This window comes from Idiotropiscis lumnitzeri, chromosome 7 (genome assembly GCF_059441095.1).
Source record: "Idiotropiscis lumnitzeri isolate Australia: NSW breed Sydney's pygmy pipehorse chromosome 7, RoL_Ilum_1.0, whole genome shotgun sequence".
NCBI lineage: Eukaryota > Metazoa > Chordata > Actinopteri > Syngnathiformes > Syngnathidae > Idiotropiscis > Idiotropiscis lumnitzeri.
This window is the reverse complement of record NC_142397.1, coordinates 15811846-15831395: the sequence shown is the minus strand read 5'-3', so window position 1 is coordinate 15831395 and position 19550 is coordinate 15811846. Positions and strand designations below refer to the sequence as shown.

At 39.3% G+C, this 19550-nt stretch overlaps 1 protein-coding gene across 1 annotated transcript in view; it reads left to right on the top strand.

The window, feature by feature from the left end:
* Positions 1 to 4087: 4087 nt before the first annotated feature.
* The window catches only part of ankrd13b (ankyrin repeat domain 13B), a 37248-nt gene continuing 21785 nt past the window's right edge, over positions 4088 to 19550 (top strand). The window contains exon 1 of the mRNA XM_088300625.1: positions 4088 to 4523. Coding sequence (XP_088156751.1) covers positions 4416 to 4523 — 108 coding nt within the window. The 5' untranslated portion in view covers positions 4088 to 4415. The remainder of the gene's footprint in view (positions 4524 to 19550) is intronic.

The window sequence follows — 19550 nt, the reverse complement described above, 5'->3', positions numbered from 1 at the left end:
GCTGTCTTCGGACAGTAGGCGGGGTACACCCTGATGTTCTGTTAAGTGCTTTGTTACAGCTGCAGCTGTTGTGAAAGTGCTATATAAATAAATATGTTTTGTATTGTATTGAACTGGTTGCCAACCAATCACACGCACACTTAGGGACAATTTAAAGTGTTCAACCTACATGCATGTCTTTGAAATGTGGGAGGAAACCGGAGTACCCAGAGAAAACCCACGCAGGCACGAGGAGAACATATAAACTCCACAAAGGAAGGCTGGAGTCGGAATCAAACCCTAAACCGCTGCCATTGTGCCAACCAATTTTCCCTCCGTGCCGCCAAAAGTAAAACAATAACAATAAAATACATTAAACGAATAAAAATAAAAATAGCTTCCCTCATTGATTTTCATAGTGCGCCCGTTGAGAAGGAGGTTAAAAATAATGTAATGTTGTACAAGAATGCTGTAAAACTGAATAACTTGCTAAAGTAGTTTTATGTGTTTTTTCAGATTGCAATAACCCCCTGAATATTTGTAGTTTGGCTTTTGCAAATTGGCATATTTTCTGGGGACAATATGCTGTGATACACCTGTTTCACTCTTTTTATGCTCACGACGAAGCATTGTCTAAGGTCTGCTGCATGTTGCCAAATGCAGCTAAAAGTGAAACAAAAAGAATACACGCCACACACTAAGCAACACATTTACTGACATACTGCAATGGAAAACTGTAACCATTTGTCAGTTTCTGTGGTAAGACATAAAATATATTGAATTGTATTTTTTTTTTTTTTATTGAACCACAAAAACAATGCAATTATCAAGAAAGTAGCAGATCTCCGAAAAGCCTGTTAACATAACAGGATATATATATATATATATATATATATATATATATATATATATATATATATAAGATGTCCTTTATTAGTTCCACAATGGGGAAATTTGAGATATATATTATATTGAGATATATATTAGTGCTGTCAAGTGATTTTTTTTAACTAATGAATCTAAAAAATCCGTAATTAATTGCGATTAATCACATTTTTTCCACTACTATTTTTTGTGAATCTTTTAACAGGTATTGACTTGAATAATATCTATTTTGTTTTGCATCTGGTGTCATCTTGGTACGGAGCAATTATATTGAACTGAAGGAGAGGTGCATCATTTTATAAGGCCATAGCTTTTTCTAATGAAAGAAAAAAGAAAATGTTTTACACCCATCTTGTGGCACCTATAGGCAATTACTGACTTTAATTGGGAAGGCGTCAAATACTCACAGACTCTTGCTATTTCCAGTCGTGCTTGGTGCCGATCCCTGCAAATAGTGGGGGATTTTTGCAAATGAAGAATTTTTTAATTCCAGAAGCTTTTTTATTTTATGGCTGGGACAAAGCACAATGTGTTCCAAACAACAACAAAAGACCACAAGAAGTACAGATAAATATTTTTAAATGTAGGAAATAAAAGTAAAATGTCGGCAGAAAAATGCTCAATTAAAATGCAGATGCCTGAAATATATTCTTACGTAGAGTTAGCAAGTATTTATCTTTTGTTACTTCCCACCCCTTAAGAGAAACCAGTACACTAAAACGGACTCTTTTTCTAATTGCCTCATTCAATATTAAATAAGTGTCAATAGGCTGCCCTTTAAAGAGGCAAACTGAATAAGGACATTTGTCCTACAAATGACAGTTACCCTGGCCTGAAGTAATGCTTCATTCAGTAAGGCTTTATTGTGCTGTGTCATGTTTGTCTTTGGGCAATATAGATTTGTGATAGAGAGTATCTCACTGCTGCATATATAATTGCATATTTAGATACTAAGGATACTTTTCTTTTTACATCAAATTCTCAAACGGCACACATAAATGCCACAATTCTCAACTGATTCAAAATCAGCCAAGGAGAACATGTGTTTCATTTGAAAAATATTGATTATTATTTTTTTTTAAATGTTGCCGCAAGAGGATGACAGGTAAGATCATGGACAGAAAGTCCATAATGCACAATGATGCTTTTCCCTTATAGGTTCGATTTTCATGGTGTCTGACGTTCCAATATGTTTTAAAATAGCATAAAATCCAACCATCCATTTTCTGGAGCCCTTCCCTTTTCCTTACAAGGGTTGAGATTGAGCTCGAGCCCATTATTGAAATAAAATTGAATGCAATTGTGCGGGGAGAAGTAACGCCACTGGCGGCCATCTTATGTTCCCACCCACTAAGCGCACCTAACTTGAATACGTTGCTTTCACCATAGCTTTTTCATATTCGTTTGTGTCTCTAAGGTCTAAATGCCACAGTGTGTGGCGTTCGGTTGTAACCATAAATCAGAAAGAAGTGTTAGATGCATATTTCAATGGTAAAAATGTGATTATGAATTTTCTCTTTGTGGTATAGCTCCGAATGCTACTCAAATGGCTACATTGTGTTAGAACCATGAACAATGAAATGAAAGCCAGCCCATCAGGAGAATCATCCATCCATCCATCTTCTGTACCGCTTCTCCTCACCACGGTCGCGGGGGATGCTGGAGCCAATCCCAGCTATCTTTGGCAGTAGGCGGGGGGCACCCTGAATTGGTTGCCAGCCAATCGCAGGGCACACATAGACCAACAACCACCCGCGCTCACACTCATACCTAGGGGCAATTTAGAGTGTTCAATCGACCTGCCATGCATGTTTTTGGAATGTGGGAGGAAACCGGAGTACCTGGAGGAAACCCACGCAGGCACGGGGAGAACATACAAAACACACAGGTGCGGTGTTTTTCTGTCATTTTCCGGTCGGATGTGACGATTTCTAGGGCGATGCGACAGTTGGCCACGACGGCGAACGTCAGATTGGTGTAAAGAGGCCTTAAAAAGATGACGAAACGTACAAGTGACGCCATACAAATGATGTATAATGAAAACAAAGATTTTGATTCAGATTCTGATGTGCAGTACAAGCGACCACTCACATTGACCCGCATGGACAATTTAGAGTCTTAAATTCACGTAACATGCACATATTTTGGAACCAGGGAAGCTTGGGGTTATGTGGAAAAAATGACACCATCTTAAGGAAAACTTGCAAACGTCACAAAGGAAAACCATAGTCAAAAATGAAACCCAGGACCTGCTGAATGTGAGACAGACATGCTAACTGTTCTGAAGTTGTGCATGCTTAGCAAATCACCCTTTTTAAGTTCTGCATAGGCTCCGGCACATGAACCGTTAACTTGTGCTGCATAAAGCATCGTACTTCATAATTAATCGTTTTTAGTGGTCTATCTCAAGTCACTGATGGTGTACCAGTTCGCCTTCTATACAGCAGCGTGGGTTCAGGTCCCGCTCAGTGTGAACGGTTGTCTGTCTCTGTATTACACCATATGGAAAGCATTTGTTACAGCTCCAGCTGTTGTGAAAAGCGCTATATTAATAAAGTTGTATTGTTTTGTACTGTATGTGACTGGCATCCAGACTGAGATGTCGTCAGCCTTTCATCAACAGTCAACAGGGATAGACACACACTCACTATGAAGTTCAACAGGGAAAGCTGCATGAAAATGATGGATTATTATTGCAATTGTTGTTATCGTGCCAGCTGTGTGATTTATTTTACGTGTTTTCACAGTTTTATTGGTATTTTACAGTATCATATTTCATTGTTTTTCTCTTCTGTATTGTTGTATGGACTTTATGAAATGCACAGCATTTTAGTCAACCTTGTTATTTTTAAATGCACATTTGAAATAAATATGAATTGGATTGATTATAAATAGAAGTAGTGTATCAATAAATCAACGAATAAAGATTCATTCATTGCACGCAGATATTAGGCCTATATACAAAAGAAAACGAATCATCAGGAGATGCATAGCATCCAAATCAAGTGGACTCTGCTGCTTGCTGCTTTTTACTCATTCCATGCGCCTTACGAGCTATCGCCTATGAACTTCGTCAGCCTCCTTCGCCACGGGGTTTGGATCGGTGCAGGTTCATTCTGAGTGTTTGCTCATTATTTGTGCAGCCTATTTTGAACCATAAGTTCAGTCACAGCATCTCTCAGAGCGGATTGGCCGCGTATGAGCACATTTGGCTTGCGGCTTGTCAGCGCATCTCAGTCAGCAGGCGGATGGGAGGAGAGAGGAGAGCAAGGGAGAGGAGGAGAGATGTGTTAGTGGAGTAGGCAGGGGAGGGAGAAAGAGGTGGCCAAGCGGGTCCTTAGGAAATAAACGCACAGCCAAATTTCGCCGCGCGACAGAAGCACCCGTTATCAGCGGGTGTTGCCGTTAACCAACCAAACGCAGGGCAAGACGCGTTTGGACTGTGGACGACAGCGACGCGATGATTAGCCTCATCGTATAGCGAGCATCACCAACAAAGTATCCTTTCAATCCACAGAGAAGGCGGAGGAGGAGACAAACTATGAACGAGGATGATTTCTGCTAAGAAAACTCCGGAGAAGAGTCGCTATCCTGTCCACTATCTGGTGTGGCACAACAAGCACCGGCAGCTGGAAAAAGAGCTGAGTGGCAACCAGCAGGTAAGAGCCTGAGCAGCCTTTTAAAACACATCTATTTCATATTCTGTCCATAGGGCCTGATTCTTTTATTTGTGGCGTCTGTTGGGCGTATTTTTTTGCGTGCACGCGCTGGAGCCGGTGGAGTGTGTAAGGTGGTGCAGGTGGAACACTTCATTTAGCTGCTCAATAATTGGCGGTAGTGCTGATAATTGTTAGGAGTATAGGACACTTGTAACCATTTTACTCGCTTCATTATGCTCTGTTCTCCTTTGTTGTAGCGTATATATTTTTTCAACACTGCTATGCACGTGCATAGTGAATGATGACGCATTTATTAGATTAAAAACAATATTTATTTTGGTGTGAACGTGCATGAGTTGTCCTTGAATCCTAATTGCATATGACAGATTTTTTATTGCAAGTCAGGTAATGATGATGCATTGCACGCATGTTTGCAGTGACATGGACCAACACAAGTCAAAACCTGATATTCATCTTTCCATCAATTGTGAGTGGGTGAAAACAAAGCAGATGCTGTAGCATGTGGGAGTCCAGGTACTGTCAATATAGTAGGTTTTCCCGACAGGATAAAAGAAAAAAAAGAAAAAGAAAAAACATCTTTTCACATATTGTTTAAAATGGATCACTTCACTTCAGCCTTGAGGAAAGAGTATAACGATCCTAGAGTTGCGTGTCAGTGAGTTATATTTAAGAGTACACGTGTGAGTACAAGTTCTTTTTTTAAACAAATGCACTAACTCTCTGCATCATTATATAAGAGATGCTCAGCAGGATAGCTTTTGAGAGCATGCATCAGTCTCAAGGTACCACACTTCTACACACTTTGTATGCACTCACACACAAAAATTATGCCGCTTTCCATATGAGGCAAAATACATTGTATAGTACCCAAAATAATCCCCAAGTCAATTTGCAGTTATTGCGGCTATTTAGCGATCAAATCCTTTGCCTGATACATCCCATACAATTGCTTGCATCAACCAGCCACAACACCAGCACAATTAATATATTAAAAACAAAAATCTGCAACATTATATTACCAAGTGTTACTTTGGTGACCTCAATTAGCAACATGAGAGAAGTCATCTACTTGAACACCATTACGAACTATGTTGCATGGATCATGTGTGCTGGTGGTTCGGACAAGTCAACTGTCCAGTAATGTCAGATTTGAAATGTTTATACTTTTGCATTGTGTAAATCCTACAAGGGTTTTCTCCAATATGCTGAAAATCCATCCATCTGTTTTTTTGTTCTGTTTATCCTTTTCACAGTTGTGGGGTGGGGAGCTTGACCTTTTCCCTGCTGCTTTTGGGCAAAGGGTGGACTACACCCTGAACTGGTCGCGAGTCAATCACAGGGCATAAACAAACATCCATTCACACCTATGGAAAATTTAATCTCCAAAACCTCTTGTCATAATATCCAAATCCCTGGAATGTATAGAGTAAGGGAGAAAGATGAGAAAGAGAAAAACAAGGTATATATTATTGTGGCTGGGCTCATAATTGACATGGCAAATAATAAGAGTCTGTACACAATAGAATGAAATGGCAAAGTCCTTCTTTTAAAACTGAATTTTATTGTGTTGTGGAAACAGCTCTCTATTTGGATATAGCTTTTTGTTTAAATGCCGTATTGCTGTAACTGCTATACATTCAAAAACGTTTAACCCTACAATGAGTGGTGGTTTTCAAAATGTATTAGGCTAAATCACTGATGGAGAATCAACATACTGTACATTATTGTGAGCCAAGACAGAAGAGGGAAGCAGTAGTTATGTGGAAGTGAGATTTATTTGAATGAAATGTAACCCTAAATAACAGCACAATTAAGTCTAGTGCAAAGCGTGGTCTAACTACGTGAATGGGTGGAATTTTCTTTCTTTGGTATTTTCGTAGACAGCGTGCAGATAGAAATGGGCATTTGCTCCGGTGTGGGAGTGAACAGATCATACTTGCTTCCCTTTAAATTCAGCGCAGGAGAGTAGAGTGGTCTACATGGCATCCACTTGCAGATGATGAAAAATTGGCTGCTGTGAATAGGGCACAATGAAACCGCCTTCCACCTCCAATCATGCATCCATGTGGGACATTATGAAATGATTAAATATTTTTAAAATGATAATTATAAGAGCAAGTTAAATTAATTACAATGACTCAGAGGGTTTGATGCACACCTTTGTCATATTTACGAATGAAAAATGATGACAATACTCACACACATCTGCGCCTCGATCTAATACAACAAAATTGCATTATACCATCTGCGCCACAACTGAGACCTGCTTTTAGGGAGTCTAGTCTAGTCTACTTTTGATCACTAAATTGCCAGATGCGTCGGGGGCATGCAATCCAATATGCCAGAACACCTGTTGAGGCATTGCCATGCCCTACCTAATTCTCAAACACACTGAACAAGACTTTCCCCACCAGGAAAACAAAGATGTGCCTGTGTTTGAGAGCACATGTGCTGTCTATAAAATTACGGCCCTTGGTGGGTTTTTTTTTTCAGCAGCACTGCTGCAATCTGGTTGACTGTGAACAACATCGCTGAATGGTAAAAGTTACTGCTGGCTTTATGTTGTATGAACCCAAAATGATTTATGTGGTTCTGCCAGTCAGTGTGAATTCCTAAACCATTATGGTGGATACTGCATATAATAATAGTTTTAGAGAATGGACAGCAAAATATGACACAACAGCTTTCAAGCCTATTCCCACTTTACTGCTCCTCTGTTGTACATTTAAACTCTGGATGTATTGGAGATTTTGTCGCTGCTCAGTTAAAAAAAAAAAATATATATAATTTTTTAAAGGGAGTGCAAGTGGGACTACACGTGTATAGGCAAAATTGGCGGTACTCTTCTATTAAAGAAAGCAAGAACACAATGGTTACTGAAATGACACGAAACTGATGACAATGGAACTTGACTTCAGCGTGAATCCCTTAGACAGATGAGACAAATCTGAGCCTTTTTAGCAAGATATGTCAGTTTTATGTTTAAAGAGATGAATATCAAGCATTCAAACGAAAGAACACCGTCCCTCATGTGAAAAATGGAGGAGGCTTCGTCGTGTTCTGGGGATGCAAGCTGCATCTGATGCAGGGTGTCTTGAACCTGTGTAAATTGCAGTGAAATCTCAAGATTGTCAAGGCATTGTGTTGTGAAATCAACTGCCCAGTGTCAGAAAGCTGGGACCTCAAAACATGCTGTTAAACTCTCCAAAGAATGAAGTGGCCTTCGATGGATCCGGATCCAAATCCTAGAGGGTCATTTGCCTACTTCCCAGGTTTACCCGGGTTTTCCAAAACACCTGGGGCACATTTTCAGGAACCACGTTTTTTGTTGCAAAAATTTCTTCTAAGTCCATCTCCATGAAAGATATTGCCCAATGGTTCGCGCGGAGGAGAGCTGCCAGGCGGACACATACTGCAAACACGGCCGCCCTGGCGCTCTGGGTGTATTTTATCCTCCTAATTTCTTCTAAGTCCCATTTCCAGCGGGGAACTTGCAAACATTGTATCCGACCGTGGAAGGCTGTTGGCGGTATTAAACCTTTGTGGCAGGAACATATATTGAGACAAAAGCATCCTTCAAATTTAAGACAGTGGGAGAACTTTACCCAAGAGGAGTGGACCAAAATACGTATCGACAGTTGCACAAGTTTCATGGTTACAGAAATTGTGTGATTGCAGTGATTGCCTCAATAGGCTACATTCTACAAAATATGAACTAAAGGTACCATCATATTTGATCCAGACAGTTTCATTAGTTTTGTTTAATAAAAATAATAACTTGGACCATAATTCACAAAATCATTTTGCTAATAAGTATGTTTTTATCCTGGAGCTTTCAGTACTCTATAATCTGTGTCACGATGCAGTTTTTCCATAGGTACTGTAATATTAGGTCCAAAGTGATTTCATCCACTAAAGATGGCATAAAAAACAAGAGTGACAGTAGCGAAAATAGGTCTTTTATACACGCATAAATGTGCACACTCGCACACTCACACACACACACACACAGCCATATATTTTATGTTCCGTTATCATTAACTTAAAAAAAATACTCTCAGATTCCAAATCTCCGTAGTCATCCTGTTAAGTCAGATGCCAGATCAGAGCAAGGTGTGATGAGGCAGGAAGACAGGTAGTAAAGCAGAACAAACACTTCCCCTTCTTTGTTCCTTTCTTCTTGTTCCTCTGCTTACATGTACTCTATAAATAGCGCTTTTCAAACAAGGTACGAGTTTTTTGTTGAAAACAGAGCTATTTATTGAGTGTAGCCAAAAATGTAGCAAGCATTTCAGTTCGCATGGGCACACTTCGGTAGAGTGGACCCATCCAACATCCTTTTTTTCAAACCCGTTTTCACAAAGGGTGTGGCTCTGACTGCTGAGTATCAAAGCTGTGTGACGTTATATTATATAAAACAGTATGACACCATAGAAGAAGGAGGAAATTGTGTAGCTTAGCAAGTAAATTAAAGAAACAATTCAAAGTTCTACCAGAGTGCTCGTAATTGTCTAACCTACTTTGGCCGCATAGTTCAAATAGATGTGTGACTGATAAGTGACGATGAGGAACCAAAAAAGGAAATATTTACATCCTCCTGCAACTGTGGTTTAAAAGTCAAGTAAACCTCACAACTGAGTGAATGAACAATCCCAGACACTATTTGAGGAAGTCATGAGCCTTCCCTCACCCACTGTATCAGAATTAGAGCACCTTCGTTCGCACAGGTGGTTTTAAGGTGCTTATCGTGCGATGCAAATTAGCTTGCTAGTTTTGCCGACACCCCAAAAAGGCATCACTTGTTTGGTTGGCCCATTGGCATGCCTACCCTAGAGTGCCGCATTGTCGGCTGGGAATTGACGCACATCACACAGAGAAAGGTGGAGAGGCGAGCAGATAAAAAGTCTTGACATAACCGCCATTGTGTGAACAGGTGTTGGCGTTGCTGCTTTAGAGTGCCTCGTTGTCATGGCGAGGAAAAGCCCCGTAATGACCGGGTGAGATATGCTCCAGCCACCAGAGGCTTTAAGAGGATGTAATTTTGTGTACTGTATATGCTCAAAAATGTTGCAGTGGTATTTGATTGGCTGAGATTGATTTCATCATATTCAGTGGACACGCCTAGCATATTCGAGCAGACAAGCTTGATTTTGTTGTTTTGCAATCATTTTCATCATGGTTGTTTCTCCTGTTTTTTTTAGGGTTGATAATGCTTGAGAGATTTTGCCAAACAAAAAACCTATAGTCACTTTTGACACGTCCACCGTCTATTTAAAAAAATAAATAAATAACCAATTTTAGCAGCATCCATGGCAAAAAGAAAACGCGCACGCAAAAGAAGTATATCAAAATTGTTCCCCTTGCATGACAGATGGATTCTATAGCAATCCAATGCGTTGTCATTTTCAATTATAATGTCACACTCTTTCTCCAGCTGAGCAGCGGTGAAAATGCAGTAGATAAAATACATCTATCAATATGTCTTTTATACCGATTACTTTTAAATCCAGACAGGCGCATGTGGAATTTATTTCCACTCTGCACTGGTTTACTATTTCTGATGAAATTTTTTTTGACAATGTTCAGATCTACGCAATCACATTTATGTGGAAAATCACTGCCTCGTCAGACTTTAGGTAAAAAAGGGGACGTTATTAACAGCAGACCATTGAAGAGGAGTAACAAGGTGATAGGGGAGTACTGCAATTTGAAGGATGTGCTCTGGAGAGAGAAAAAAAAGATTCTTCAGATGTGCTCTCCTGTGTAAATAACCGAGTTGGCAGAAGCAGTGGAAAAGTAAAAGCGGGCAACATTTAAAGAATGAAGCGGAGGAGGCACAAATATGGTGATGAAGAGAGGGGTGGATTGATCCGGAGCAGAGTCTGTCTGGTTTAAAAAAAACACAGTAAATACTGATGCGTTATCTCAAGACAAAGTCCGGAAATGGTCCAATGATCTCATCAAGCTCTTTCCATTGCAGTTTTTCATCCAGCTCTCTTTTTTCACTGTCACTGAGTTAAAACGTAATTCAATTTAGCTCGACGTGGAATGGTGTGGAACATTAAACTGGCTTGTATTTCCATGATGAGATTTGCGATTGCTGTGTTTCCAACGTCATTAGCGTGACATCACAGCACTAGCTCTTTACACATCAGCCTGCTTTTCTCAACCTTTTTACCAAGTCACTGTCCTGTTCAGGTACTGATGTGGAATGGCCGGAAATATTAATCCTCGCTCTACTGTACTTCTTCTCTTTTTTTCTGGCATGTATCTTCGTTTTCAAAGAAGTGTTCACTTCCTGTTTTTTCAACCAATCAACTGGCTATAATATACAGCTCCTCCATTTTCGTATCAGACCACAACAGTTGACTTGAACAGAAAGGTGCCCAAAAATTTGGGTGAGAGTGTTTTTTTTTTTTTTTTTTTACAAAAACTTTAAGCATGTGTAGAACTGTTGCCGAACAACAAAAAGTTATGTGTTTAAATCTTGGCTTCGGTCCTTGTATGGAGTGTGCACGTTCGGTGTCCTTCGGTAATCCAAAATATGTGTTAGGTTAATTGATTATTTTTACACCTTTTTACAAATTTGCTCTGGAATAAATTTAGGTTGTGTACTAAACTGAAACAAAAGATTACCGAATGGAAGCAGGGCTCACGATGCAACCCGTGAGGTGTTCATGGTTAATCAGCACAAGATTTATCAGCTGACCTACGGGGAAAAGAGCCATTAATTATTGCTCGCAGGTTGTCTGTGACCGGCCTCAACTTTCCTTTTCTCCTACTACTACCATCCTTCTTCCCCTATTGATTGACCCCGCCCTCAGCCCTCTTACCTTCCTTGGTGTAATGAAACCCAAGTCCTAATTGCAGCGTAGGAGAAGCCACAAAGAGAAGCTACTATCGTTGGGGTCAAATTTAGTTAAGTTGCAGAAAGCTTTTAACAGGAGAAGAACAGAAGAAGCTCAAGATTGACAGTAAATGATAAAAGCGAATGCAAATGAGATTCGATTGGTGAATGAAATCAAGTTTAGCAAGGGATGGAAGTCGAAACAAGATGTAGTGGATTAAAAAGATGCGAGTGAAAGTCGAGGCACTAGAAATATGCCTCATGACGGATAAATCCTCTATTTCTGCATCATCAGTGATCTTACTTAAGAATATATACGACCTCTCCTCACAAGCTTTTATTTCCATTTGTATGTGTGACCCTTGGTTTTATGTACCGTTTTATTAAAGCTTTCTGTTGATATACAGAGTTTTTGACTGAACAACTCCTGACCCTGAGATGGGAGAACCAGAGCCAAATATTCTGGTTGTTGAGACAGTAAATTTCCTGCCCTGAAGCGCTTTTGTTGATTGTTTTTTCGGTTGTTTTTTGGCATCGTTCTGCAAAAACTGTGACTAAAGGTACATGCCTTAAAAACACAGTTACTATATGAAAATGGTTGTTTTGTTTTTTGAGGAAATGTATCCAAAAACTCTAATTGTAGTAACACTACATTGGCAAACGAGCTTCATGTATTTGTTAAATACGCAACAGTACACTCTCGATTTTACCTATGGCATTTTACGATGAACTTGAAAACAACAGACAAACAAAACAGTGAGGTTACTACACTTTCAGCTTTTTATGCATGAAGACTACTGATTTCTCCACACTGGCTCATTTTCTACATTTCCTAATTTTTGGAGCGGTCCAAAAATGACATGCTCAAAGATAAAACAGAGTTTGTGCTCAAAAATAGATGCTGGAGTAATATTTTTAAACATTTCAAAGGCACGAGTCAAGAAGCTTGAAACTGTCTCCCGGTATCCCAGAATTCATTTCTGAGCAACAGGAAAGTACGAGAATATATTGCACGCCTATTGAATTGTAACACTCCACAAGGCCAGCTCTCACATAACAAAAAGTCATCTTTTAATTAATTTTGTGATTATGTGTCGCTTATCAGAATTTCTGTCTTGATGATTGCAGTTATATTGCCGAAACAAGTTGCGTTTTTATCATACTTTTTTTTTTTTTTAACATTACTTCAACAATAAAATTACCATCACTTCAATCTATAGATAGCAAAGCTTGAAATGTTTTTTTTTTTTTTTTTGCAGAGCAGTTTTGTAAATCAATGACAATCATTCGAGGAACAACATTCTAACTTCATACAACATTTTTTTGCATGTGAATCTCAGGGAACTAAAGCAAGTGTTTGATTAAACAATATAATTATGACAATATAATGCAAGGAAAGAGTGGTGCAGCGTGTGCGTCTTACGTTCTGTACGGGTGTCAGAAACTTCTGATCAGCATCTTTGAAACTACTCTGGTTATGTTGGATTACTTGTGATGGGTGCGTTTGCCTTTTTTTGGGGGGGACACACTTCCTTTACCTTACCTTCGGGATGACGAGGACTCAAATGCAGTGAAACCTGGAAACACAAACTATTCTTAAATGTAGGCCAGCATTTGCACTTTGAGTTTCAGTATGTTTTGCTCCTATTTCGCGGCCCTCAATGCAAGTAAATTCAAGCTGTGACGTTTTGTCAATTTGTTCTTTGAGTTATTGTCCCTCGTTTGCTGTACTTATGCTGTCTGAGTCGGCGACACAAATCATTGTTTCATGGCAGTGTAGCATCGGTGTTGGGGGAAGTAAAACGTATTTTGGTACTCTTCTTTCTATCACCACTCTTTTCACCCATGTGGGCCATGCACAAAATTGGGGGGAAAATTACCTTTTGGGTATGCATGCCCATTTTTGAATGTGAGAGTGTGCGTTTGTAGGTATGCGTGCGCATGTATTTGTGTGTGTGTGTGTGTGGCTTTGGAATGAAAGATTGATGCTGGCCTAAGTACCTGCCAAGCTGCATCGGGCCACAAACACAGTTAGTGAGGAAAAGGGGGGTGGTGTGAGAGAAGGAGCAGATGCCGTAGCTAGAAATATGTATCAATAATGCAGTCTCTGAGCTCACCACTGAGATGGGGAGGGGGGGGCATTGGGGTAAACAAAAATGGAATTACTCAAACCGAATTTGACTGTATAGCTCAGTTAAGAAGTCACTCGAAAGACGATTGAGGATAGTACCATGTAGACATTTCTCTTTAATGGCGAAAGTTTCACTTTATATTTCGAGGCAAAAACAAATATATCATCCAAAAACTGCTGTGTATGCTGCAATGTTTAAAACGTACAGTATGTTTTGCAGTGTAGCAGTGGAACATAAACACAAATAATCTCTTCGTCTTTAATATTGCGATTGGTTATAATGCAGCCTACTGCAGATGAGTTTTCCCACACTGTTGTGTGCTGGTTGCTTTTCAACTTGAATTTTTTTTTTCCATGTCATTTCTGCAAATCGATGTGTAGTAGTGGGCGGACATTAGCACTTAGAAAGCCTTAAATGGTGCTCTTGTCATAGCAAGTGTTAATGTGTATACGTGTTTAAAGAGATGTCTCCGTCTCTCCGTCATATTTCGGCAGGCAGCCGATGTTAACTCCAGGACAGTGCGCATTCAAACAATAACAGTTTATTAAAAGGCCTAATAAATGAGTAGAACTCAAATGGATGTTTCATTCCTGCGTTGTCCCTTGCTAACCTTACGGCCCAACTGAGATTTTTCATCATTAACAAATTGTGTTTCAGGCTCCTGTTTTGCTACTATTGCTATCTTCCCATGAATTTCAATCAAATGGGTTCATTTAAACTGGTTGGCTGATTGGTTTAGCTTACACAGACCTGGCTATTAAATCCACAGATGTCCAACGTCAGCCACTAGAAACTTGCTTCATAATGGACAGCGACTCTAGTGTTCCAGCAGTTCCCAATTCATGTCAGGATTCAGACTTGGTGCTTCCTGGCTTGTTTCTGATTATCTAAACCAATTTCTTTTCATCAGAGGGTGACCGCTCGAGTCTTCTTCCACGCCTTGGCAATGTGGTGACGCATCTTACTGACAGTAATGATTTCAATTGCTGATCTTGGATTCTGCAGTCTTATATAAATGGCTGCAAAGTACTTGTGTACTGTAAATCTAATTTGAATCTAATTCTAATCTAATTAATCTAATAAAGAGATAAACTGCTAGCTGCAGTCAATCAAGATCACTAATGAGGATTTAATAGGGTTTGGGCTTGTCAGGTTCTTCAACCTTTAGCACCACTTAGTAAAATGTTTATGTGAATGTATGTCTGTGGATGTAAAAGCCAGACTTATATGACTTATTCTCATAATGTTTATTTCTAACCAGAAGTGTATATTTTCTTCCAGTTCCACTTCCTGTAAATGCAGTGGCCATGTGTCCTAATGCTTTTCAGCAATTCATACTTCTCTATGTAGGCCTGACAAATACCTCTTTGTCCTCGAGAAAGGCACAAAATCTTGCCACCACCATGGCAGTGAAGGCGCAGAGAGAAACTGCTTAAACATCCCATGCCATTAAAATCCATTTTGTCCTTGCAAACTCCTGAAAGACATAAGGATTTGAATTTGGCACCAATCTACAGCGGTTTAGAACTAACAGATCCCAAATTCAACGGCTAGTCAAAGTCTGTTCTTTGAGAATTGGCCACAAACAGTGGTGGCTCTCTCTCTCTCTCTCTCTTTCTCTTTCTCTCCCTCTCTCTCGCTCTCTCTCTCTTCATGTGGGCCCTGCTCCGTCAATTGTGCTGCCTCCTAAAAATAAGAATTGTAGTTATTTGTGAGACACAAAAAGATGTGCCACAAACTCAAATATTTCAAGTCTAAATATGTCTCATTTCCACTTGATGTAAATAATTCTTTCTGAGGTAAAATGAATAAAAAAAGACATTTCCTCCCGCCGCCTTTCTATTTAGTTTGGTCTACAAGCAAGAGATAGCAACAACAACAACACGGACCACTTTTGTTCAGTAGATATTTTCCAAAGTGACAAGACATGCTTGTTTCTGAAAACTGATTTTTTTTTTATTGTTATACACGCCACTAATTCATCCATCTGGAATTTTTATTTTAAGGTTCTGGCAGTAGGTTTTGGCAAATCAGGTCAGAGAACATTTTCCATTCATCCATACATTTTCTATGCATCATTCCAATTTGCATTGTGGGTGAATTGGAGCCTTTGGGCAAGAGCCATGCTGCAACCTGGACAGATCCAGGGCATAAATAGACGGACAGCAATTCACCTTCACACCTATGGACGAAGACCTGCTACAGCCTGCTTAATTTTGTTTTCTTGCACAACAAGCATTTACCTTATCAACAGTCCTGTAATATGTTTTGCGTTAAATGAGGATTTCCCCCCATTAAGAGGGTTCATTAAAATGTATTTCTTCATTATTAATTTTTTAAATTCATTTAATCTAATTAATTTATTGTGAAATGATTGGTTGATTGATTCATTGTAAATAACAAAATAAAAAAATATTAGTAAAATAAATAAATAACAGATTTTTAACAATAATGAATTTATTTTAGAAATAATCACAATGAAAATGAATTAGTGTTTTAATATTTCAAATTATTTTACACGCTTTCTCCCCCCCCCCCAAAAAAAAATCCTGCGTTGTCCCATCTAACAGTTTTAAAATTCAAATGTGGGCTTTCCGTACAAACGTTTGAGTCTTCAATTCATTCATGTGACATGTGAGCAACTGGCAGTCCGCGGGCTACATGTGGTCATGTGCACTCTGTTAGTGGCCCTTTGATTAATTTTTAACATGTATTGACGAATTATAAATATGTTTCCTCTACTACCATGGATCCCTGAATACTCGTGGCTTGGTACAATTCGCGGCTTTTTTTTAAAAATTAATTTGATTTTGTTCTTTGTTTGAGGGGATTTTGAAGGTAGCGAACCTATCGTCAATTCGTCATTATTTCAAGCCGACCCAGCCCTATTGTCAGTCTGTCAATCCATCATCGTTATATAAATATTAACTGCGCTTCCGTCAACACTAAATTACAGTTTGACCCTGCAATTTTAAGACTATAAATTAAAACTGTTTACAGCAGTAGTGGTGGGTCCATCAGTAAATTTCAGCAGTTCGGCATTCGTCTGCCAGATGATGAAGAACCCCTTTTCTGCTTTGCTGGAAGCACCCCCAGTGTAGTCACCCATGCCAACAAACAAACGTGAGTCACACAGCGTGTTTTTCTGTCAGCCGTCAGTTAAACAGGAGTGCCTTACTGATGGACTGATGGAGCTTCTTTCTGTACTGATTGACTGCCGACCACTGGGGGGTGGTGACTAGCATTCAAGCAGCGGCAAAATAAATTACTTCCAGGATTACGCACGACAGTATCGCTTTTTTTTTTTTTTTTTTTTTTTAAATCAGTAGGGTGTGACCTGCTTCGTGAATGTGGGGCCAAACCAAAGCTTTGTCTATTTCGAAAATTGTCTGAAATCGCGATTTGGTCTGAAATCGCGATTTCGGTCCCTGTTTTATGTTATGTAAAACAAGATTGTATGATGTACAATATTGCACATACGGCACTCGCTGTATCTTCCTCCACCTTCCCTGATTTCTGTTTATCCTTTCCCAGCATCCACTCATCTGCGTTTTGCCCTCGGGCTCCTCTTGTGTTTCTCTAGCTCAGCCATCAACCTCCACACTGGTATCCATCGTAATTGAAATGATGTACAGCTATAAAATAGGCTTAAACTGCTAATCATCAGCATTACACACAAGCTCAAAAGGGGAGGGTGACTGGTCGGCTGTGATACACCAAGGGCTTCATTTACGAAAGGTTTGATTGCACAAAAAAGGGTGTAAATTTGATTTATGAAACAAACAGATTTGGAAGGTGATCTACTAACCAGACGCATCCAGAGTCTGATAAACACCCTAAATTGCAGCTGAGTTCCTTTTGCCAAGTCGGAGGAGTTATGCAAATAGATTTCAGCATGCACAATGTTGGATGCATCAAACCGGAGACGAATTACAAAATGAAAAAGTAGAAGTATTAATTAATCATTATCAAATGAATCAATCAATTAATCCCAATTATAAACACAAAATGTGATGAAACAATGAAATATTTATTTTCTAATGAATCAAAACATGATTTTGGTGAATTTGTAAGCTTTCTAAAAAATTATGAATAGACAATGTTGATGTGCTTAATTTTCTAACACATTGGTAGCTTTTTTTATTGTATTTTTTTTACTTCCGCATTCGCATTCCTGTGACATAATGTGAAAAAGAAATGCTACGCTTTTAGCATTTAGCCTACAAGTACACCCGAACCTAATTGCAAGTAAAATGCATTTTAACATACTCACAAGTACGCCAATCATTTTTTTTTTCGGCACATTTATTCCACACTTCACTCGTCCACAAAAATGGCTTGTATGGAGGTTCCTTGTACAGAGACCATTTCTATTTTGAATGCTAACATTTCCAAGTCTTATACCCAGCTGCATTAATAAACAATGGACGGTGAAGTTTGGACTATAAACTGCTTCCTGTGACTTTGATAGCTCTTCACATTCAAGCAGCTCAGCCACATGATGTCCGCAGTGTCCTTAGCGACACGACAGACGACAAGAAACGTGGCTTCATTTGCATATTGCACTGTTGTTGCACGGCACACGCAAGCAAACTGACGTTTGTCTTGCTTCCCCTGCATTGCAACGACGCTTCTGCTGACTATTCCCCATTCGACATTGGCACCCGAGGGAGTCTCTGTTGTTGTTCTCTCCTTCAGCTCACTTCTCGGCCTCCCTCATCTTCCCCCTCGCTGCATGCTCTACTTTTCAGTCCCACACTCCTCCGTTTCTATGTTTACCATCACATGCAGCAGCATCCCATCCATATTTTCTCTTTCCAGATTTGCTTGTCTATCTCTTGCCTTGTCTCCATGGTGGCCGCTTGAGCACCGAGTGAATAGATAGAGAGCAAATAGATAGACTCTACAGAGTTATAATCAACTAAGCATTATGAATAGCACTTTATGAGCTGCCTATCTTGATCTGTATTTGACTCTAGGCGGTACATGAATGTCTTGTTGGCTTAATGGTTAATGTTTTATTTTGTTGATGTTGTTTTTTTTAAATGTTTATCTCTTCCCAATTATGACAGGCTTGACTGACAGTAGCCGAGTATTTTTCCACTCACATTGCACCAACCTTGCATCATGATCATAGCAGTTAAAAATACATTTACCAACCACTTACTTCACCTCACTTCACAGGAGCTACTTCATAAATTCCTAAACATAAAATGTAAAAGTTGTGATTGACTCTTGACAAGTCCATGGTTTACCCCACTTCTTACTCAAAGTCTGCTGGGATAGGCTCCAGCTCAACCGCAATCCGAATAAGGATAAGCAGTATAGAAAATGGATGGCTAGTCTAAAAATACTGTTAAATCTAACCACATTGACTCTTTTCCTATTATTATTATTATTATTATTATCTCTTAATTAATTATTCTTTGACAAAAGCGCAGTATAACAAACAGGCAGTTTTACCTGCAAATATTATGTCAGCGATGAGGGATTACATCTGAAACCCACACCATAATGATAACAGTAGTATAAAATATTGGCTAGGATGTATCGGTTACTTATTGTACCAAAGTACATATTCCAGTATTCCAGTATAGTCAATATTTTCTTTTTATTTGATCATTTTAAACCTCAGTATTGTGATTATGTATTTAAAAGATCCAAATACCAAACGAAGGCTGTAAATATAATGAAGAATGGATCATTCAGTTGCACATCAGAATGGTTTCACTTGGGCTTTAAAAGTGATGGCGATGGAGCGCAGCGAATGTGATGTTCCATATGTTTGGGAGAGTGAAATCTGAAGTCTCCATCATGGCGTTTGGGGAATTACCAGACGTCATGTTGCACATGAGCTGATGGGTTCATCTTTTCCAATGCTCACAATCATGTCGGAGGGGAATTGGGATGTCGACCCATGAGAGCAATAATTTGTGTTATATGCTATGAAAGATGTGACGGATGAACTCCAATTCAGTTTTCTTTGGGACAGATGAAAACTGAAGGTGGAAGATCAGATCATGAAGA